This window comes from Delphinapterus leucas, chromosome 14, assembly GCF_059928025.1.
Source record: "Delphinapterus leucas isolate spDelLeu-1000000601 "Yukka" chromosome 14, BTC_Dleu_Yukka2, whole genome shotgun sequence".
In the NCBI taxonomy this organism is placed as follows: Eukaryota; Metazoa; Chordata; class Mammalia; order Artiodactyla; family Monodontidae; genus Delphinapterus; species Delphinapterus leucas.
This window is the reverse complement of record NC_143142.1, coordinates 37,240,721-37,257,729: the sequence shown is the minus strand read 5'-3', so window position 1 is coordinate 37,257,729 and position 17,009 is coordinate 37,240,721. Positions and strand designations below refer to the sequence as shown.

General features: G+C 46.9%; 1 protein-coding gene across 4 annotated transcripts in view; it reads right to left on the bottom strand.

Moving 5' to 3' along the window:
* Positions 1 to 17,009, bottom strand: part of ENOSF1 (enolase superfamily member 1) — a 41,577-nt gene that overhangs the window by 10,154 nt on the left and 14,414 nt on the right. Inside the window, exons 3-15 of one of the 4 annotated variants that reach the window (XM_022586790.3) lie at positions 13,711 to 13,826; positions 11,702 to 11,788; positions 11,347 to 11,373; positions 9,240 to 9,312; positions 9,092 to 9,130; positions 8,580 to 8,662; positions 7,764 to 7,798; positions 5,760 to 5,847; positions 4,169 to 4,303; positions 3,303 to 3,344; positions 2,364 to 2,493; positions 2,024 to 2,123; positions 425 to 506 (exon numbers count right to left, since the gene is read on the bottom strand). In XM_022586790.3, the coding sequence (XP_022442498.1) occupies positions 425 to 506; positions 2,024 to 2,123; positions 2,364 to 2,493; positions 3,303 to 3,344; positions 4,169 to 4,303; positions 5,760 to 5,847; positions 7,764 to 7,798; positions 8,580 to 8,662; positions 9,092 to 9,130; positions 9,240 to 9,312; positions 11,347 to 11,373; positions 11,702 to 11,788; positions 13,711 to 13,826 (1,037 nt within the window). Of the gene's footprint in view, positions 1 to 424; positions 507 to 2,023; positions 2,124 to 2,363; positions 2,494 to 3,302; positions 3,345 to 4,168; positions 4,304 to 5,759; positions 5,848 to 7,763; positions 7,799 to 8,579; positions 8,663 to 9,091; positions 9,131 to 9,239; positions 9,313 to 11,346; positions 11,374 to 11,574; positions 11,638 to 11,701; positions 11,789 to 13,710; positions 13,827 to 17,009 lie in introns of those variants that run through there. The other 3 variants (XM_022586793.3, XM_022586791.3, XM_089894963.1) reach the window with 3 other exon arrangements.

Here is a 17,009-nt window from a genome sequence, read left to right as displayed (position 1 = left end):
ACTATTCACACTTCCTTTGATGGTTCAACCTCTGTTGGTGAAAATGAGCCCCGATCTCTTGAACAGACGGATAAATGGCGCAGATAACACAACTGCAGTCAACCTTTCACTAACTTGCTAGATGGTGCCGGGGTTTTTTTTTAGTTTTGTTTTGTTTGGGGCAGGAAGGACCCAAGGAGTGCATGTTTTCAGGTCCAGCTGGTGAGGAAAGGCTGGCGTGAGAGAAGCCTTGTCAGGGGCATCCTGACCTTCAGGCCTGGGGAATTTGACTAAAGAGCCATATGTTTCTAGATATTGAAAACAGACTTGAAGGAGACAAAGCTTTGTGCTCTGGGGTCTAGCTCCTGAGAAGAGTAGGGCAGGGCTGGCAGGGCTGGCAGTGCCTCCTCGGGGGTGGGGGTGGGGCCTCCCTGGCCAAACTCACCTTAGGAGGCATGTAGGAAGCCTTCTTGATTATCACGGGGTACTTGAAGTGCTCGTGCAGGTGGTCGACGTATTCACACATCCTGGGAGGAAGGAATCGGGTTGGGGTAAAAATGCCTTCAGTTAGATAGTTCATGTGGTGCTGTTAGGGCAAAGGGGCGAGCACCACTAAGAAAGGATGGACTCTGCCAAGGCTTGGCTGATACCATGTATTTATGTAAGTCCCTCAGCCTCTGGACTTCAGGTTCTTCTCTGTAAGGTAAAGCAGTATGGGGGATTGGATGAAATGAACTGTGAAGTATCTTTTAACTTAAGGTTTTGTGAACCAAAAGGCATCAATTTAGACTTAGACGTATCTGGGATTATTTGGGTGCCTCTAGCCAAAAGGTGAACAGATTAAAGTCACCAAATGAGGTCCCTTCCAGCTACACAAATGATTTAGAAGAGCACAGGTTTTAGGATCAGACCAATCTGTTCAAATTTGGTGTCAGCCACTGTCTAGTTTTGTGACTTGGGGCAAGTGACCTAACTCTACTGCCTTACTTCAGCCATTGGTTAATGAACAGCTGAGATGAGCAGGCCGTGTGTCCAGTGCTGGGGACACAAAGGAACTGGTAAGAGAGGGCCTTGTGGTTTCAATGGCTGTAGATACCAAGTTGTTGACTATAATATGTACTGTGTATAATCTAGAACAGGCTACAGATGAAGAACCGGCCCCTTGGGAGAGGACAGTGGGCCTTGAAGAATGAATAGGGAAGCAGTGCTCCACACACAGGGTTACAAAGCAGGTGACAGCACACGGCATCTGTGTCTGGTGGCTGTCCCTCCTGCATGGTGGCATTCCCAAGCAGTGAGGTCTGCTTTCACGGGGTGGCATGAGGTTCTCACCCACTCATGGGCAGGCATAGTGCCCAGTGGGTCAGAGCTGACCCTCTTTTGTATTCCTCAGAACTTTGCAGGACCTGTCAAGGTTGGTTAGGAGTGTTTGTTTTTCTAGTTTAAAATATCTCAGGTTTAAATACCCAGCTGCAGAAAGAACCATTACTTTATAGTTGAAGTCCCCGTAGACCCTCACAGGTCCCACTTCTCAGTCCTGAACTTGATGTTCACCTTTCCCGTGCATGTCGTCATGCTTTCACTGTGTACTCCTAGTGATCTTTCTGCACTATCGCATTTAATTCTTGGAGGAGAGAAAGGCATAATAAAGTTGCATGTCTGCAGATGACTGGAAGGAGACTGTCCTAATTTAAAGCTCACCTGGCACATGTTGAGAAGTAAGATGGAACTAAAAGATGCAGCCAGATCCTGAAGACTCCAGTGTTGGGAAGAAATTGGACAGAAGCAGAGAGTATACATATGAAAGCGGGGCTTTAGAAAGTCAGAAACAGGAGCTGTTTCTGGTTTCCATTTGGTTGCAGAATCTCCCCATCCCCCTTATGTACCTAGAAAACAGTAAGTCAGCTACCAGGAAACCACCCTCTAGAAGAAAAAAGACTTCAGTAGTGGGTCTCAAACTGCCTTTGAGTTATGGGATGTGCCAGTGGCCAGGGGTCTGGCCTGGATTGAGACACAGTACTGAAGTTAATGCCACATCACTGACCTGTCTTTGAGGCTTGCAGAGACTGATATGAAGTCAAATACAATCAGGTGCTGCACCAGTTCACAGAGGCCAACTCCACCAGCATGTGGGCACACAGGAACTAAAAGTGAAGACAGATTTCCACTGAGTGCTAAGTAGGGCAGCGAGGGAGAAGTGAAGGAGAACCTGTGGCTTTTCTTGTTGCCTGCAGGTGATTAAATCGTTAATATTTAGGAATGAAAATCATCAAAGATTCCCTGATTAAGCCTAACTGAGAGTTAGAAAAAAGTCAAAATGGGAAACTCCAGAGGGAACCAGGCAGGGAAATGGTGTTTGGTCCGCGACCCCGCGGCGCCCTTACTGTCAAACTTTTTGGCCATCAGCAGCACTGAGAGGCTCTCGTTTACACTCCCCAGCCTGCAGCTGTCGATCTGGAGAAACTGCAGGGCTTTTGCCTGTAGGAGTTGCTTAAATATCACTCTATTGTGGCACTGGAAATAGAATTAAAATACACCAACAGAAGAGTCAGCCTCAGCCTTCAGGATCTATATACCTGGCACTGCCCCCATTCCAAGTCTCTCATTGGTGGCCTCCTGGAAGCCCGGACTGTATTCATTTTTTGTTCTCACTTGGCATGAGGTGAGCCCTGACAGGCCAGGCGGGGACCTTCTGATCACTTTGTTACAGATTTGCTGGCGGAACCACGTGTGTGTCATGGAAAAGTCACACCACTCGCCATCTATCCATCAGTGCATAACCGCCACCTCTAAGTGGGAGATAAAGCATCAGGATGAAATAAGGGGATGGCGATGAGCAGGTGGCACGGGCGACAAAACAGAAGCGTGGCAGAACGGCACTGCTCCTTTTGCTGGGAAAGCCGAGAATCTGTTCCCTCACACAGCTCTACTCGTGGGCCGCCTGCCGCGGGCTTTGGCAGGCGCTTGTGCTTCGTTTATAAGCACAAAAAGGGAACGCAATCATGTTTACCCAGTTTGGAAGCTGGCTTTCTTAAAACCACATGGTGCACATTAGGCCCCTGCAGCTTTAAATTGCTGCCTTGTAAATTCCGATGAGCTACTTTGAAAAAGATAAATGACCTTAGTCATAGGAATTGTAGAAGAACATGCAAACTCGACTATATATTTGTCTTACTCCAGACTATGAAGTGGTCTAAGGTGACCCAATTTCTAAGATGAAGAAAATCTCCCAACTCAGAACAACACAGGTGATGTAGCCTAGCGTATGCCAGTGTCCCCAGTCGGTGGCCAGTGTGGGCTGACCCTGAGGAGACATCTCTTACCTGTTCTCCGGTGGCAACGCCAATTCCCAGGGGGACCAGTGCCTGTAAAATATAAGGCAACCTGATGTTATTTTCCTAAGTTTTTGAACTGAGACTACTAATGTTTAAAAATATTTAGAGCTGTTCAGCTATTTAGAGCTGAAGAAGGAAACAGCCCTGCCGTCGAGCCGTGTGAAGTTTAAGGAGCCACAGAAAGTGGTAGAGCGGGTGGGGGAGGTGCACTGGGCTATCTCTGTCTGACACCAGCACATGTTCCATCCCACAACCAGTTCCTCCCTGATTTCTCACCCATCTGGCAGCCTTTGGTTTAAATAGGGCTGCTCATGGAGCTCGCTCTGTCAGAGGATGCAAAAATACAGGGCTCCCAGAAGTTACACTTTCTCCTTATGAGTGACCCACCTGGCGCTCTGGCTTATAGATCTGTGCTGTAAACCCAGCTAATGGGAGACTCCCTGAGAGACAGGATATTTCTCACATATTCTTACATATGAAAGGGAGAGAAGCTGGCCCAAATTCAGGTGAGTTTGCCCAGGAAGCGCCCTGGTTAAAGGGCTCTGTGGAAACGGATGGGCAGCCTTCTCATGGGGAGGCCTGACCTTGACATTAGCTAAGCAAACCTTTGCTTATGAATCAGCCAGAGGAATCTACACTTTGTTTCAATCTGGGTGAGTAAAATATTTGAGTATCAGTCAGATTTCTGTATTTACAAAGTATGGGAATCAGGTCTGTTAACCTTTGGATTGCTGGTAGCCTTTCATCTGGTAGCAGTTTAGTTTCTCTAAAATAAATAGAACTGTGAAAGGGAATAAGCCCAGGAATCTTAGGATCTGTGACCACCACTCTAGCAGCAGCAGCAGGTTTTTTACCTTGGAAATGGTGGCATGCCCCAGAATGTCATCAGGGGAGGTGGGCTCCTCAATCCACAGGGGCTTGAACTCCGCCAGCTTCGCCATCCACTCCACGGCCTCGGGCACATCCCAGCGCTGGTTGGCATCCATCATCTGAAAGGAGGGAGAGACCCTTCATGGGGAGGTGTGCCCGCTGCTGACCTTGCTGCAGGCTGTGGCTCCCAGGGAGGAAACGCTGTCACTTGGTGCCCCTGACTGCTGCGGCCCAGCACACACCCCTAACAAAGGGAGCCCGAGAGCAGCCACCAAGACGAACTCTGGCTCCAGATACTGTCTCAGAGGAGATGCAAGTTGCTCAGGGAGCCACTGTGAGGTCCAGAAGTGCTTGCTGGCCCTGGAGCTCCAGCCTGATCTACATTTAGAAACCACCCAAATACATTTGTCTTGCAGGGTTCATCATTTGTAGGAACTGTTTTATCACAGTCTGAATCATGCACAGTTAATACCGAGTTTGTTCAATAGTCACTTATTGGCTATTACCTACTATGTGTTTGGCACAATAAATAACCCAAACTCTATCATTAATTAGGCATCTACTCCACTAGGCATTTAATGGATTTTTTTCCATTTAATATTTATAATAACTCTATGAGGCAGTTCACATTAACCCATCTTACAGACAAGAAAACATAAGCAGAGAAGTAACTTGCTCAAGGACGATAAGTAAATGGTGAGTTCAAATCCAGGCCTCTCACTCTAAGGCCTGGGCCCTCTGTGTGCAGTGAGACTGCCAGGAAGCCAGGTGCTGGGTGTGCAGAGACGAGAAAGGGCCCCTCCATCCCCGATATCATCACACTTGGAGAAGCCAGACACAGAGATGGAATTCTTTAGTAGAATGTGCTGAGTGGTCAGAGGTCCCTTGTGGGACTCTGTGGGAGCCAGAGGATAGTGTGCCCAGAATCTATTCCTGTCATAAATTATTTAGATGAGCATGACCTCACAAGACAAAAGTAGCATTAATTCATGTATAAATAATGGGACTTTTGATCTTAGGTCCAGGACTCAAACTTCTATTTTAATATATGAAACATGCCTCCAAAAAGATATAAAAACATCTTATTGTGACTATTTTATGAAAATATTTTACACATAGGAAGAAATGTTTTATAAAAATATGTAGGAATGACTGATCCTTAACATTTATCTCGGCAAAAGTTCCAGCATTTCTTGAGCAATGGCTCCCCGAGACCCACCTACCTGAAGGCGGGTTGGCGGATTTAAGAAGGGGGGGGTTGAATGATTGACATACTGGGGGCGCCAATGGGAGACCTGTTTGCTCAGGCGCATCTGTCCTAGCACAAAGGAACAATCCCTAAACCTGATCTTACCGAATTGGTTCTGTAGAATAAAAAACTATCAATCAGCCCCCTCAGTTTTTTGTTTTTTTAAACAATTCGCCTACTCCAAGAGCTCAAAGCTGTACTTCTGACATACGGTGTTAAAATTCCCAATGTTCTTTAATCCTTGCTTGAAACAAGTTGTATTTTGGCCCTGGACAAGGCTTCTCACACACAGCTGCTTCCTTCTCAGTGGCAGGGAGGTTACTTACCAGCGTCTTCTCAGGGCCGATCATGTTTCTGATGAGTCGGCATCTACGGATGTCATCCTGGAGATCAGCACCAACTTTTACCTTAAACCTATAAAATAAATTTGGTCTTGTAATTTAGATCTGTACCCTGACTTGGCAAAGACACGTGGCTTTTCTGCAGAAGTGACTGTTTCTGTCAATAATTCACAGGTCACATTTTCTAGTAAACTCTTGCCCTTTCCCAATCAATCTTCAGACAAGCCACTCAAAAATAACCCTGTAAGTGTATCTTTTTACTCAGTATCGGGGCAGTAACTCTAAATTACCTGCTGTCCTGAAGTCCAGCAATGGACAGAGCAGCTAGATCTTTAATAACATTAACTGAGTTTTTTGCTGTGCCATGAAGAAGAGTTAAGAACGGAAAAGGTATAGTCAGACTTGGCGGGTGAGCTGGCATCCTCTCCCTCACTCACCAGCCTCTCTGTCCTACACACGGACATCAGGCTGCTGCTTTGGAGCCAGGATGGCCCAAGGTCCTCCTCTCCACAACACCCACCCTCTGTGCTGACAAAAAAGCCCCTCTCACAGCCTGTGCTGTTCTCTCCCCTGTGCTCAACACCAAACACACTAAAGATGACCTTTCTATCCTGGGTGGAAGCCTTAGCTTCTGGATGCTGGGCTTCCCATGCTCAGGGGCCTAGGAATCTCTCCTCGGCCTTCTCTGACTCCTAGCGGTGTCTGCTCCAGCCTTTCCTGGGTACATGGAGGGAGGGAAGGTGCCAGCACTTACTGAGCACCTGCTACCAATCCCGGCTGTGCTGGTCCTTTTCAGAGACAGCAACCTTGAGGAGAACCATGAGATATTATGATTCCCATTTTAATAGAGAGAAAATGAGGTTCAGAGAGGTTGAACAATTTGCCCATTGTCACACAGCAGGCAGGCACTGCAGGAGATGAAGGGAAAAGGCATAATGTTGATTCCAAATCCACCACATCCCAAGCCTCTCCACTGCTTCATGCTGCCTCCATCAAGTTCTCGGTCCCCAACCCTTTACTTAGCTGAGGATTCAACCATAACTCAGTGCCTCTCACAGTTCAGTGGGTACGCAGATCACCCAGGGATCTTGTTAGAATGCAGATTCTGATGCAGCAGGTCTGGGGTGAGGCCCAAGATTCTTCACTTGTTTTTTAAAGTTGATGGGAGATCTTGTTTTTGGTCCTTACTTATTAAGCAACCTATAGAAATGGTTTTCTAAATCTACCGCGAGCAGCAGGGCACGCTAGTGCTGCTGCTCCACAGACCACACCTGGAGCGACAGGAGGCAAGTGGCCAAACTGTCGCGCAGAGAGCCTGGTGACGGCTCCCAGGCACAATGTCCACCTTGAGCCGCATGGATGGGCTCAGTGACCAGATCAAAAGGTGATGGTCCCTGTGTCCTGCACAGCTTCGGGATTCGGGGCCACTGCCCACCGTAGTTTACCCCAAGGAAACCCCAGGATGCCCAGGGGTCCATAACCACGAGGGAGAAGGACAGAAGAGAAGGCAGAGGCTTGGTCTGGAGAGGAGGTGGCCTGGGGAAGAGGGGGGCCAGGCTCTTGGGAGAAGAACTCCGAAGATAATTATTGCGACCAGTGGCTGGAAGTTACAGGGAAGCAAAGGGTCTGCTACACTGAAGCTCTTCTAACACTCAGAGCCTTCCAACAATGCACAAGCGCCCTACAAGCTCGCTGCCTCTGGAGGTTTTCACATAGAAGCTGAATCAACGCTTGTTACTATAGTAAAGAGTAGATTTCTAGATCGGGGCTGGAAATCAATTATCTTTTTCAACTCTGATGTTCCAGGATTCTAACTAGACTCATAGCTCGTCTTTGGAGAAAGCTTCAGCTGAAATTTCCCTGGTGTGTCCTTACACACCAGACTGCCCCGGGCGAATCCTGGCCTCCTTGGTACCTTTGGATCCTGGCTCTCTCCACCGACCAGCCTCTCTCGCTAACTGGAGAGTCAAGTTCACCCAAATAAGTTACCTGGTCCAGCCGTCCTCCAGCGCCTTGCTGCAGAGCTGTGGGGAGAGGAGCAGAGCCATCACCACACACACACTCCTAGATCTAAGCAGCACCTTGGCCATCTCTGATTTGGCTTCACAAATGCTACGGCTGTACCATGAACCAGAAGAACCACCATGTGTTGAAATTCAGAGCAGAAACAGCTTAGCCAACAGAGCAGGACCGCTTGGTGACTTTCTTTCCTCATCTCTATGGGAACCATTTCATTAATGGTCACAACATTCCTGGTTGGGGAATGGAGCATTTCTGTCCCTCTTTTTAAAGCCAGGATGTTCTGTGGCATCCACAGGAAGAGTGGATAAAAGAGTAATGAACAGAAGCTAGTCTCCCCTCTCTCTCGCTCTCAGCGGCAGGTGAGCACAGGGTGATGGGAAAGGGCAGTAAAGCAGGCAGGCGCTGACCACCCACCAGGTGCCACCATGTGCTGCGAGCATCACACCACGGCAGCATTCATCGGAATCCTCAAACCCCCTCCACCCCGGACAGCTATTATTTCCCCACTTCGCAGTGAGGAAACTGAGGCAGAGCACGGTTAGGGCTCACATTGCACCATGTTACGCTGCTGCCTCTTCCCGGGAATCAGCTTCCCCCTCCAGGGCCGAGGTGGGGCTCACCAGCTCACGGGCCCAGCGTCCACAACGGAAACAGCTTTCCTTTTGCTCACGTCCAAGGACCTCCAGGGCAAGGCCTGGGATCCCTAACGATTCAGAAAGGCTAAGAGGAAAACATGACGTCCCTCCAGAAAGCCTGTCTAGAAACCCAGGTTCAAGCGCCCACCTGCTTCAGCGTGGTGTCCGAGTAGCCCAGCCAGGCGCACGACGTGGTGTAGGCGGGGTAGCCGTGCGCCAGCATTTGCTCTTCTGTGGAAACACAACGCTCGTCAACATTTTGTGTTTGCGGGACCTTCAGCTTTAGACTTGCCCGTGGCTAAGGCGCTGCCCATGGAGAATCCAGCTGTTCTCCTGCCCGCCCTGCACAGGCACCTGGAGGCAGTGCGGATCCCAAGGATGTCACACCCAGGTCCCGGGATACCCTCTGGGACGCCCTGCTGGCCAAGGCCTTGCCCGTGGCGTGTGGTGTAACCCTAAAAACAGCCTTGCTCCCAGCAGTGGCCGAAGTGAACTCTGACCTAAGAGGTCACACCAGGAGGCCACTGCATCTAGACTCAACCGTCTGTCAGTGGGCCTGCTGCAGGGGGATTATGTGAACCCCTGGACACTCAAGGACGGGGACACTCAAAAGTGCACAATGATAACAAAAATAATGAAGAGAATTTCCTCACAACCCACCTCGCTCTTTTTTCCCAACTTGACCTTTCTGCAGGATTTCTGGAAAAAATAAAAAGCATTATCACTCTTTTAGACAACAAAGCACTCGGCCCTGTTGCTTCCATATAAGAATGGACCAGAAAGCTCCCAGTTCCTGGGGATGACTCACCATAGGCTTCCTCCTCTGTCAGGACGTCAGTGATGTACCTAAAATCTAGGCAGGATACCAGCTTCCCGGAGTCCTGGCAGCAAGACAGCAGGTAGGAAAGGCCCACATCAATTCACAAGTGGATTATGTTTCTAAGAATCTGCTGGACATGGGCTTATTCTGACCGGGAAAGGACCTTTGGGTCCCCTTCTCCTCCCTCCCCGAAGTCGGGGCTTTGGCCTCACTGGGGAGGCCCACATTCTAGGCTGGGTCTCTGGCGAGACCTCCCCACCCCAATCTAAGTCAGTCAGTTTGGAAGCAGGTTGTACTGTGACCAAGTACTCCACTGTAACCCTTAAATATCATAAAAGCTCTCAATGCCGAGATTCTGCTTCTTTTAAGACCACTGGCATTGAAACAGGGAACAGGATCCAAAAGAATGAAAAGTCCACAGGTGGGATTTCAGGCACCTTCCTAGTGGCCCCAAATCATTCAGTTCTGGGGGCCACCTCCAGCACCCCTCTGAGAGGCCAACCTTGAGCCTGCAGGTGGCTCAAGAGGTCCACGTCCTTCCCCTTCAGATGGCGCCCCCATGCCACCCGCAACCATGTCAGAGAGATGATGTTACAGCCTCTCATTTTCACTTTCCTCCAGAGAAGAGACAACGTCTGCCGGCCCAACAGTCTTCAAGGCCATGGTTCTTTGTTTTTTCTTTTTAGTAAATTTATTTATTTATTTTATTTTTGGCTGCGTTGGGTCTTCGTTGCTGCACGTGGGCTTTCTCTACCTGCGGCGAGTGGGGGCTACTCTTCGTTGCGGTGCGCAGGCTTCTCATTGCCGTGGTTTCTCTTGTTGCAGAGCACAGGCTCTAGGGCACACGGGCTCAGTAGTTGTGGCTCGTGGGCTCCAGAGTGCAGGCTCAGTAGTTGTGGCACACAGTCTTAGTTACTCTGCGGCATGTGGGATCTTCCTGGACTAGGGCTCAAACCCATGTCCCCTGTACTGGCATGCGGATTCGTAACCATTGCACCACCAGGGAAGTCCCAGGACCTTCGTTTGTTAACCACCAGATTTTCAGCAACCATCTAAGGCATCACCCCAAGCAAGATGATGCTCAGAGAGGTTAAGCAGCATGCTCAAGGTCACATAGCCAGGAAGTGGTGGAGTCCAGATTCAAAGCCAGGTCTGCCTGGGTCTGAAGTTCACTCCCCTTAACCTGCCCAGAGTTTTTTCCTCCTTGGCAGCCAGGTGCTCATCCCTGATATCAATAGGTCAAGGAGAAAGGAAACGGCAGGGGCACATCTTTAGAATTCACTGTGGGCTCCTTGCTCAAGAGTCTGATCTGCCATTTGCTCTTGGAGTCAAAGTGACCAGATAATATTTTAATAATAACATCTTGCTCGTCAGAGTTTGTAAAGCACTTTTCTCAATTGGTCTTTAAACCAATTCTATGGAGTTTCTAGAGAAATTATGATTATCCCCTTTTCACAGTTAGGAAACGGAAACTCAAGAATTTGTGTTACATGTGGAAGCAAGTGCCACAGTGGGGGAGGTGGGACCATCGGACCTCCCTGCCTGCGTGAGCACAGCTCTTTGTTACTTCAAATACCAGAAAAAGAATATTAGACTTGGGACTTCCCTGGTGGTCCAGTGGTATAGAATCCATCCTGCAATGCAGGGGATGTGGGTTTAATCCCTAGTTGGGGAACTAAGATCCCACATGCCGCGGGGCAACTAAGCCCGTGTGCCACAACTACTGAGCCCACGTGCTCTGGAGCCCGCGAGCCACAACTAGAGAGAAGCCCGCACGCCACAACTGGAGAGAAAAAAGACCCACACGCCACAACTGGAGAGAGAAAAAACCCACACACCACAACTAGAGAGAAGCCCACACGCCGCAACGAAGAGCCCGCGCGCGGCAAAGAAAGATCCCGTGTGCCACAACTAAAGACCTGACGCAGCCAAAAAAAAAAAAGAATATTAGACTTTACTGGGTTTTGTTTGATCAGCACTATAGTGATTGATCCAGAGACAGCGCTGAATGTATTTACTGATTATCAAAAGGCAAGTAATCCATGAAATCCATTTCATTTACAGAAACAATGAGAATATTAAAGAATTTACTTACCATGTCAACAAGTAACTTCCACAGAGGCTTGAAGAAAAGAAAATATTTGTAAAATGTGTGAAGTACCCAAAACGTGTTAAGTACCCACTTGTTTTCTGACAGTAAATGCACTAGTGGCGAATTCCCGCTATCAGACTAACACCTGCCTCCCAGCCCCTCGCCTCTGCCACCCCTTCTTGCTCAGCCCTTTCTAACCTACTCCAACAACAACCTGACTGTGGCCAGTACCTCTCAGCGGAGACGAATAATCGAACAATTCTCCGTATGTCACTTGGGAGCCTGCTGTGCATTTGCCTTTGCTCGTAGAGGAAGTGTTTGTGCTGCAGGGTCACAGAGGTGCTGCCTGGAGGATTACCTTTCCCTCCTGCTTGGCCCACAGGTCCCACACGGCATTGAGAACGGCCGACGTGGCCAGATGCACCACACCCTTCTCGGGACCGATCTGGTTAGGAAGCAAAACACACCAGCACTTCTTAGAAAAGAAAAAGATATTTAGGTTTTCTTGCCAGGGACATGTTTCATGAATTAAAAGGCAGCAATGGAAACTCACTTCGAGGGTAAACTCTTTTTCAATAGTTTCTAACCTATAGAAGATTTGCAAGAATAGTGCAAAGAACTCCTATATATTTCTCTCTCTCTCTCTCTTTGTATATACATATATACACGTATACACATATGTACAGAAAAATAAAATATATAATATAAACTTATTTTACTGAGTAATTTGAGAGTAAGTTGCAAATATCATGCCCCTTTAACCCTAAATACTTCAGAATGTAGCTCCTAAAAACAAGGACATTCTCTTTCATGACCACAGAACAAGGATCAAATTCAGGGAATATAACATTGATAGAATACTATTACCTACAAAGACAGTCCATAATCAAATTTCACCAACTGTCCCAATAATGTACTTTCTTGTATTCACATATTAGATTTAGCTGACATTTCACTTTAGTCTCTCTTTATCTGGAGCAAATTTTCTTCTTTTTAAAAATGATATCAATATTCTCAAAGAGTACAGGCCAGTTGACTTACACAATGTTCCTCCATCTGGGTTGGTCTGCAGCCCCATCATGATTAGATTGCAACGTTGCCACCACATTTTTTTGTTAGGGCTATTATCTTTTAGCACTTGGGTAAGGCAGTATCCTTTAGGCTTCCCCACTGTGTGGTTACCATTTCCCTTTCTAAGTAAGGAGATTAATATTGCCCCCAAGTTTTAGCATCCATTGGTGATTCTTGCCTTCAATCAATTACAGGTATGGTTGTAATATAGTGGTTTTCTAATGTTACCATTCCTGTTATATTAGTGTGTATTCAATTGTAATGACAAAGTTTCCCTTGTTGGTTGGTTGGTTGCTATCTGAACAGACTCATGGAGTCTTAGGTTGTTATTCAGTGACTTGTACACATCACCACCACATTTCTCTTGATGCTTGAATTGTCCCAGATTCGACCAGTGGGAACTCCTTCGAGGGGATGCTTTAAAAGCAAGTTTCACTTAGTTGGCAGAAGTTAAGAATGAAATTCAAGGCAATGTGGACAATATGCCTTTCTCTGTGCATGGACAGGAGACTGAGCACTTAGGGAAAGACAGAGCTGATGTCAGGAGACATCGGCAAGGTCTCTGCTGCTAGACTGAACTTACTGTGATAAAATCCTCTCTCTAGAACCTCATTTTCTTCATGCTTTGAACTTAGGGTTCAAATATAGCCCTATACACATAAAGGTGCTCTGGTCTTTCTCTTCTTAACCTTTGTTCTTCTCTTACGTTTGTCCTTAATAAGTGCCTCCCACAACTTCAATTCTACTCACATTATGTCTCCCTTAAAATGGTTGCCCATGGGCTTCCCTGGTGGCGCAGTGGTTGAGAGTCCACCTGCCGATGCAGGGGACGTGGGTTCGTGCCCCGGTCCGGGAGGATCCCACATGCCGCGGAGCGGCTGGACCTGTGAGCCATGGCCGCTGAGCCTGCGCGTCCGGAGCCTGTGCTCCACAACGGGAGAGGCCACAACAGTGAGAGGCACGCGTACCGCAAAAAAAAAAAAAAAAAAAATGTTGCCCATTCAGCACTTTATCCTCTAGAGAGTCTAGACCACTTCTCCCCATCCAGAGAGCAGAGATGAAGTCCATAAGGGCAGAGATAGCTCTCAGGATCCAAATATGTCCAGATTCAAGTCTTACAGAAAGGAACAGATTACCTCAAAATACTGATTGTCCAAATGGTTCAAGCCCTAATTTTTCTGAATAAAATGTTTTACCTTAAAATTGTAAACCTGTCTCTATTTTCACAAATGCTGCAATCAAAGGACATGAGACCTGAGTTATTTATAGAAGTGTTTTACAAAACAGGTGCCTTACCCATCTGAGCTGGCTGTCGCTCGTGAGCTGTCTGTAGAAGCCTCTGAAATCACCAACAATGTCCCCGAGGTCCTTGTTAAGCAGGTGGGGGGCCAGGGCATTCACAGCACAGACAACTATTAAAGGGGATTTAATTCTTGTTTAGTTTTGGTGTAAATAAATTAAGACATGCAAGCACCACAAACAATCTAATGTGGGCATTAATGAAAATAATTTTAAATACAAAAGGTACATGCCTTTAAAAATTGCCCCAAATATGTCTTCTATGGTTGTCATAACTAATAGCACACAATAGAACGACTGTTAATCTATATACTGAGCTTAATTTCTGAAAAGAGCAAACCCATTTTGATTGACAGAGCCATAGATCTGAAAGTTTAAATCATGTTCCCAAATCATTTTCCTGTTCACTTTGTAAAGTGTCCATATGTCAGCTTCAAAACCAAACCTTGCTAATTCATTGCTCCTAAGGAATAAGACTCTGACTTATAGAATTTTTTTAAAAAATGCCTTTTCATCATTGTCAAGTATAGAAAGTATCTTGAATTCACAGCATAACTCTATTAAAAATGAAATGAATTTGCAAATGGCTTAATACTTACATGTAAAATGTTAAACTACATGAAAACACTTTTCATAAACATTAAATTTCTTACCATTGACTTGTGATAGACTACATTTTTCATAACTAATTTCAAAGTTAATCTTCATTTGGGTCAGCATTACCATCAATTACTTATTTTTGGTGTTCTACTTAAAAAAGGCTTCACTGTGTTATTTCAGATGAACAAGTAAAGTAACAAACTGTATGGGAAAGATCCTTCTATCCTTTGCTCAGTCTATAAAACAGTCTATGTGTAAAAGGCCAAAATAATCAAACCAAGTCATCAACTTAGCCCTAAAGCAATGAATTTATTATAAAAAATTTTGATCGACTTTTGTTTGGTATAGCCACTGCTTCAATATTAAAATTCTCACATCATTTCACAGGATAGTTGTAGAGGCACAGTTTTACTATCAGTCAGATCTTAGGAGAAAGATGTTTTGAAAGTATTTAAAACATGTTCTTAGGACCTGCTTGGCCTCTGTGTGACGCAGCCCTCAGATGATTCGCACTGGCTCTCACATACAGCATTTAGGGCTGATCCACACTTTCTGTGTTCTCTAGGGCTTTTGTTAATGGAATGCAGACTGATTCCAGTTCAGGTGCTCAGTCCCTAGAACTGTGAGAAGACAGAGTGCTCCTCACTCCTTGATGGTTGGTGCTCTTGGATTAAAGACATCTGAAGAGTAAGTCAGCGACTCAGAGAGTCCGTATCATTATCTGCATCAAACCTCTGTTCTGCTGAGATGGTTGCTGAAAACCATGGACTGTTCGCATCACAAAGCAAACACATTTAACAAATGTTAAGGATGGGCTCATCTTTCGCAGCTCTACGAGAAGCGCAAGCAACACTAATACATTCATCTAGAGGATGTGGATTCTCCTCGCTCAAACTGAGGCCACTGCAGGAAGTTTACTAAAATTTGGTGCCTTCCACAGAAATTTGGGCGGTGGTGGTCTGACTCCAGTGTGGAGAACAGTCTGCTTCAGGTGTGCACGTCTGAAGCGATGGGTGGGAAATCCGTCTGGAAACACTCGGCCTTGAAGGCAGCTCCGTGCTGACTGAGGCCAGGGTTCTCTCCTGTGACTACATCTGTCCAGGACTCACTTCCTGGGACCTCCTGCCCGGGAGGGACAAGTCAGTAAAGGCTATGGAGGACCGTGGGTCTGAGCTCTCATGCTGGCAAGAACGCTTATGGCCATTTTTTCTCTTTAAAAATTATGCTTTTTTCACCTCTTTTTCTTTTCCTATTAAAAGAAACTATATTGGTCTCATTTATACAGAAAAAATCAACCGTAACTTCCCCGCTCTCTCACATATAGGCGCTTTCTTCACAGTAATGAGGAAAGCATTGTTTTCTTTCTGTTTTCTTGGATCATAAAAGATGATTAGGTAAGTAGGCTGATAAAGGCTGCAGAAGAACCGTGATGAACTAATGGAATTTTTTTCAACTTTAATTTGAACACCACGTAACACGTTCAGTGAGACGGCAGTGGCAGTGAAAAATGCAACAAGGTTAAAATTAAAATGGGTTCCGTCATGCTGTGGTCTGAAACAGGCGGAAGCCACCTCCATCACCACAAAAGAGCCATTTGTTCCAGGCACAGAGAGATGGAAATTGATTTCTCCTGCTCGAGGCATCCATTGGGACAGTGTGGGGAGGGGAGGGGAGGGGTCAGGGAGGTCCCCACACAGTGAACTCAGCAACACATCTGTCCCAGGGACCACGTGACAGTGCAGCGTCCCTCCACTGCGGGCCCAGTTCCAGGTCCTGGCTGTTAACAGAGTGGTTCTCATGGCTTGCCCCAGAACACATCTTGTAAGCCTGCTGAGTTTTGTACAAACTTTGGGGGCCGCCCTGTATGGCTGGAGAAAGCAGCTTCATAAAGTGCTCAACTTACACCAGAGAATTAAAGTTGCAGGAGAAGCTGATACACAGCTCAGCAACCTGTGGGGGTCAGCGGTCACTGCCTGGGAGAAAACATCAACAGTGAATGGCTGACTTAGGGGGAGGGGGTCAGGGAATCATTGCCGAGGTGCCTCCTTCTGCCCAGCCAATTCCTAGTTACCCCTCAAGGCTCATCTCAAAACCTCACCATTGCTCTGAAGCCGTCCTGACCCTCCTGGACAATGAACTAACCTTCTTTCCGTGTAGCTTGTACTAAAAAAAAAAAAAAAAAATAGTCCTTCTCGCACTGCACTATTGATTCTTTTATGTCTGTCTCCCTGAGAAGTTCGTGATTTCCTTCTCCTTGTACGTGGGACTCTGTCCCCTTTCTCTCTCTCTGTTTGTAAAGTCATTTCTACAGTGCCTGGCAGAGCGCCTAGCACACAGGAGGTGTCTGCGGAAGGCCCAGCTGACGGATGACTGGACGGCAGCCCTGGGAGGAGCTGGAAGAGCCTGATGGCATCCACATAACGCTCAAGAAAGGTTCCCTTGTCCTACACACACACACACACACACACACACACACACACATACATACACATACACACACACACACACACACACACCTTTTATCTGTTTGATGATACTAAAGTCGTTCGGTGGGTCAAGAGTTTTCTTCTACAACTAGGCAAGGGCTGACAGTACAAATATCCATGAGGGAGGTATCGCATCACCACCAAAGTTAGAGAATCTATTTCCTCCCTTCCTGGACCCTCACCCTTCAACCTATCATAATTCGGCTTCAG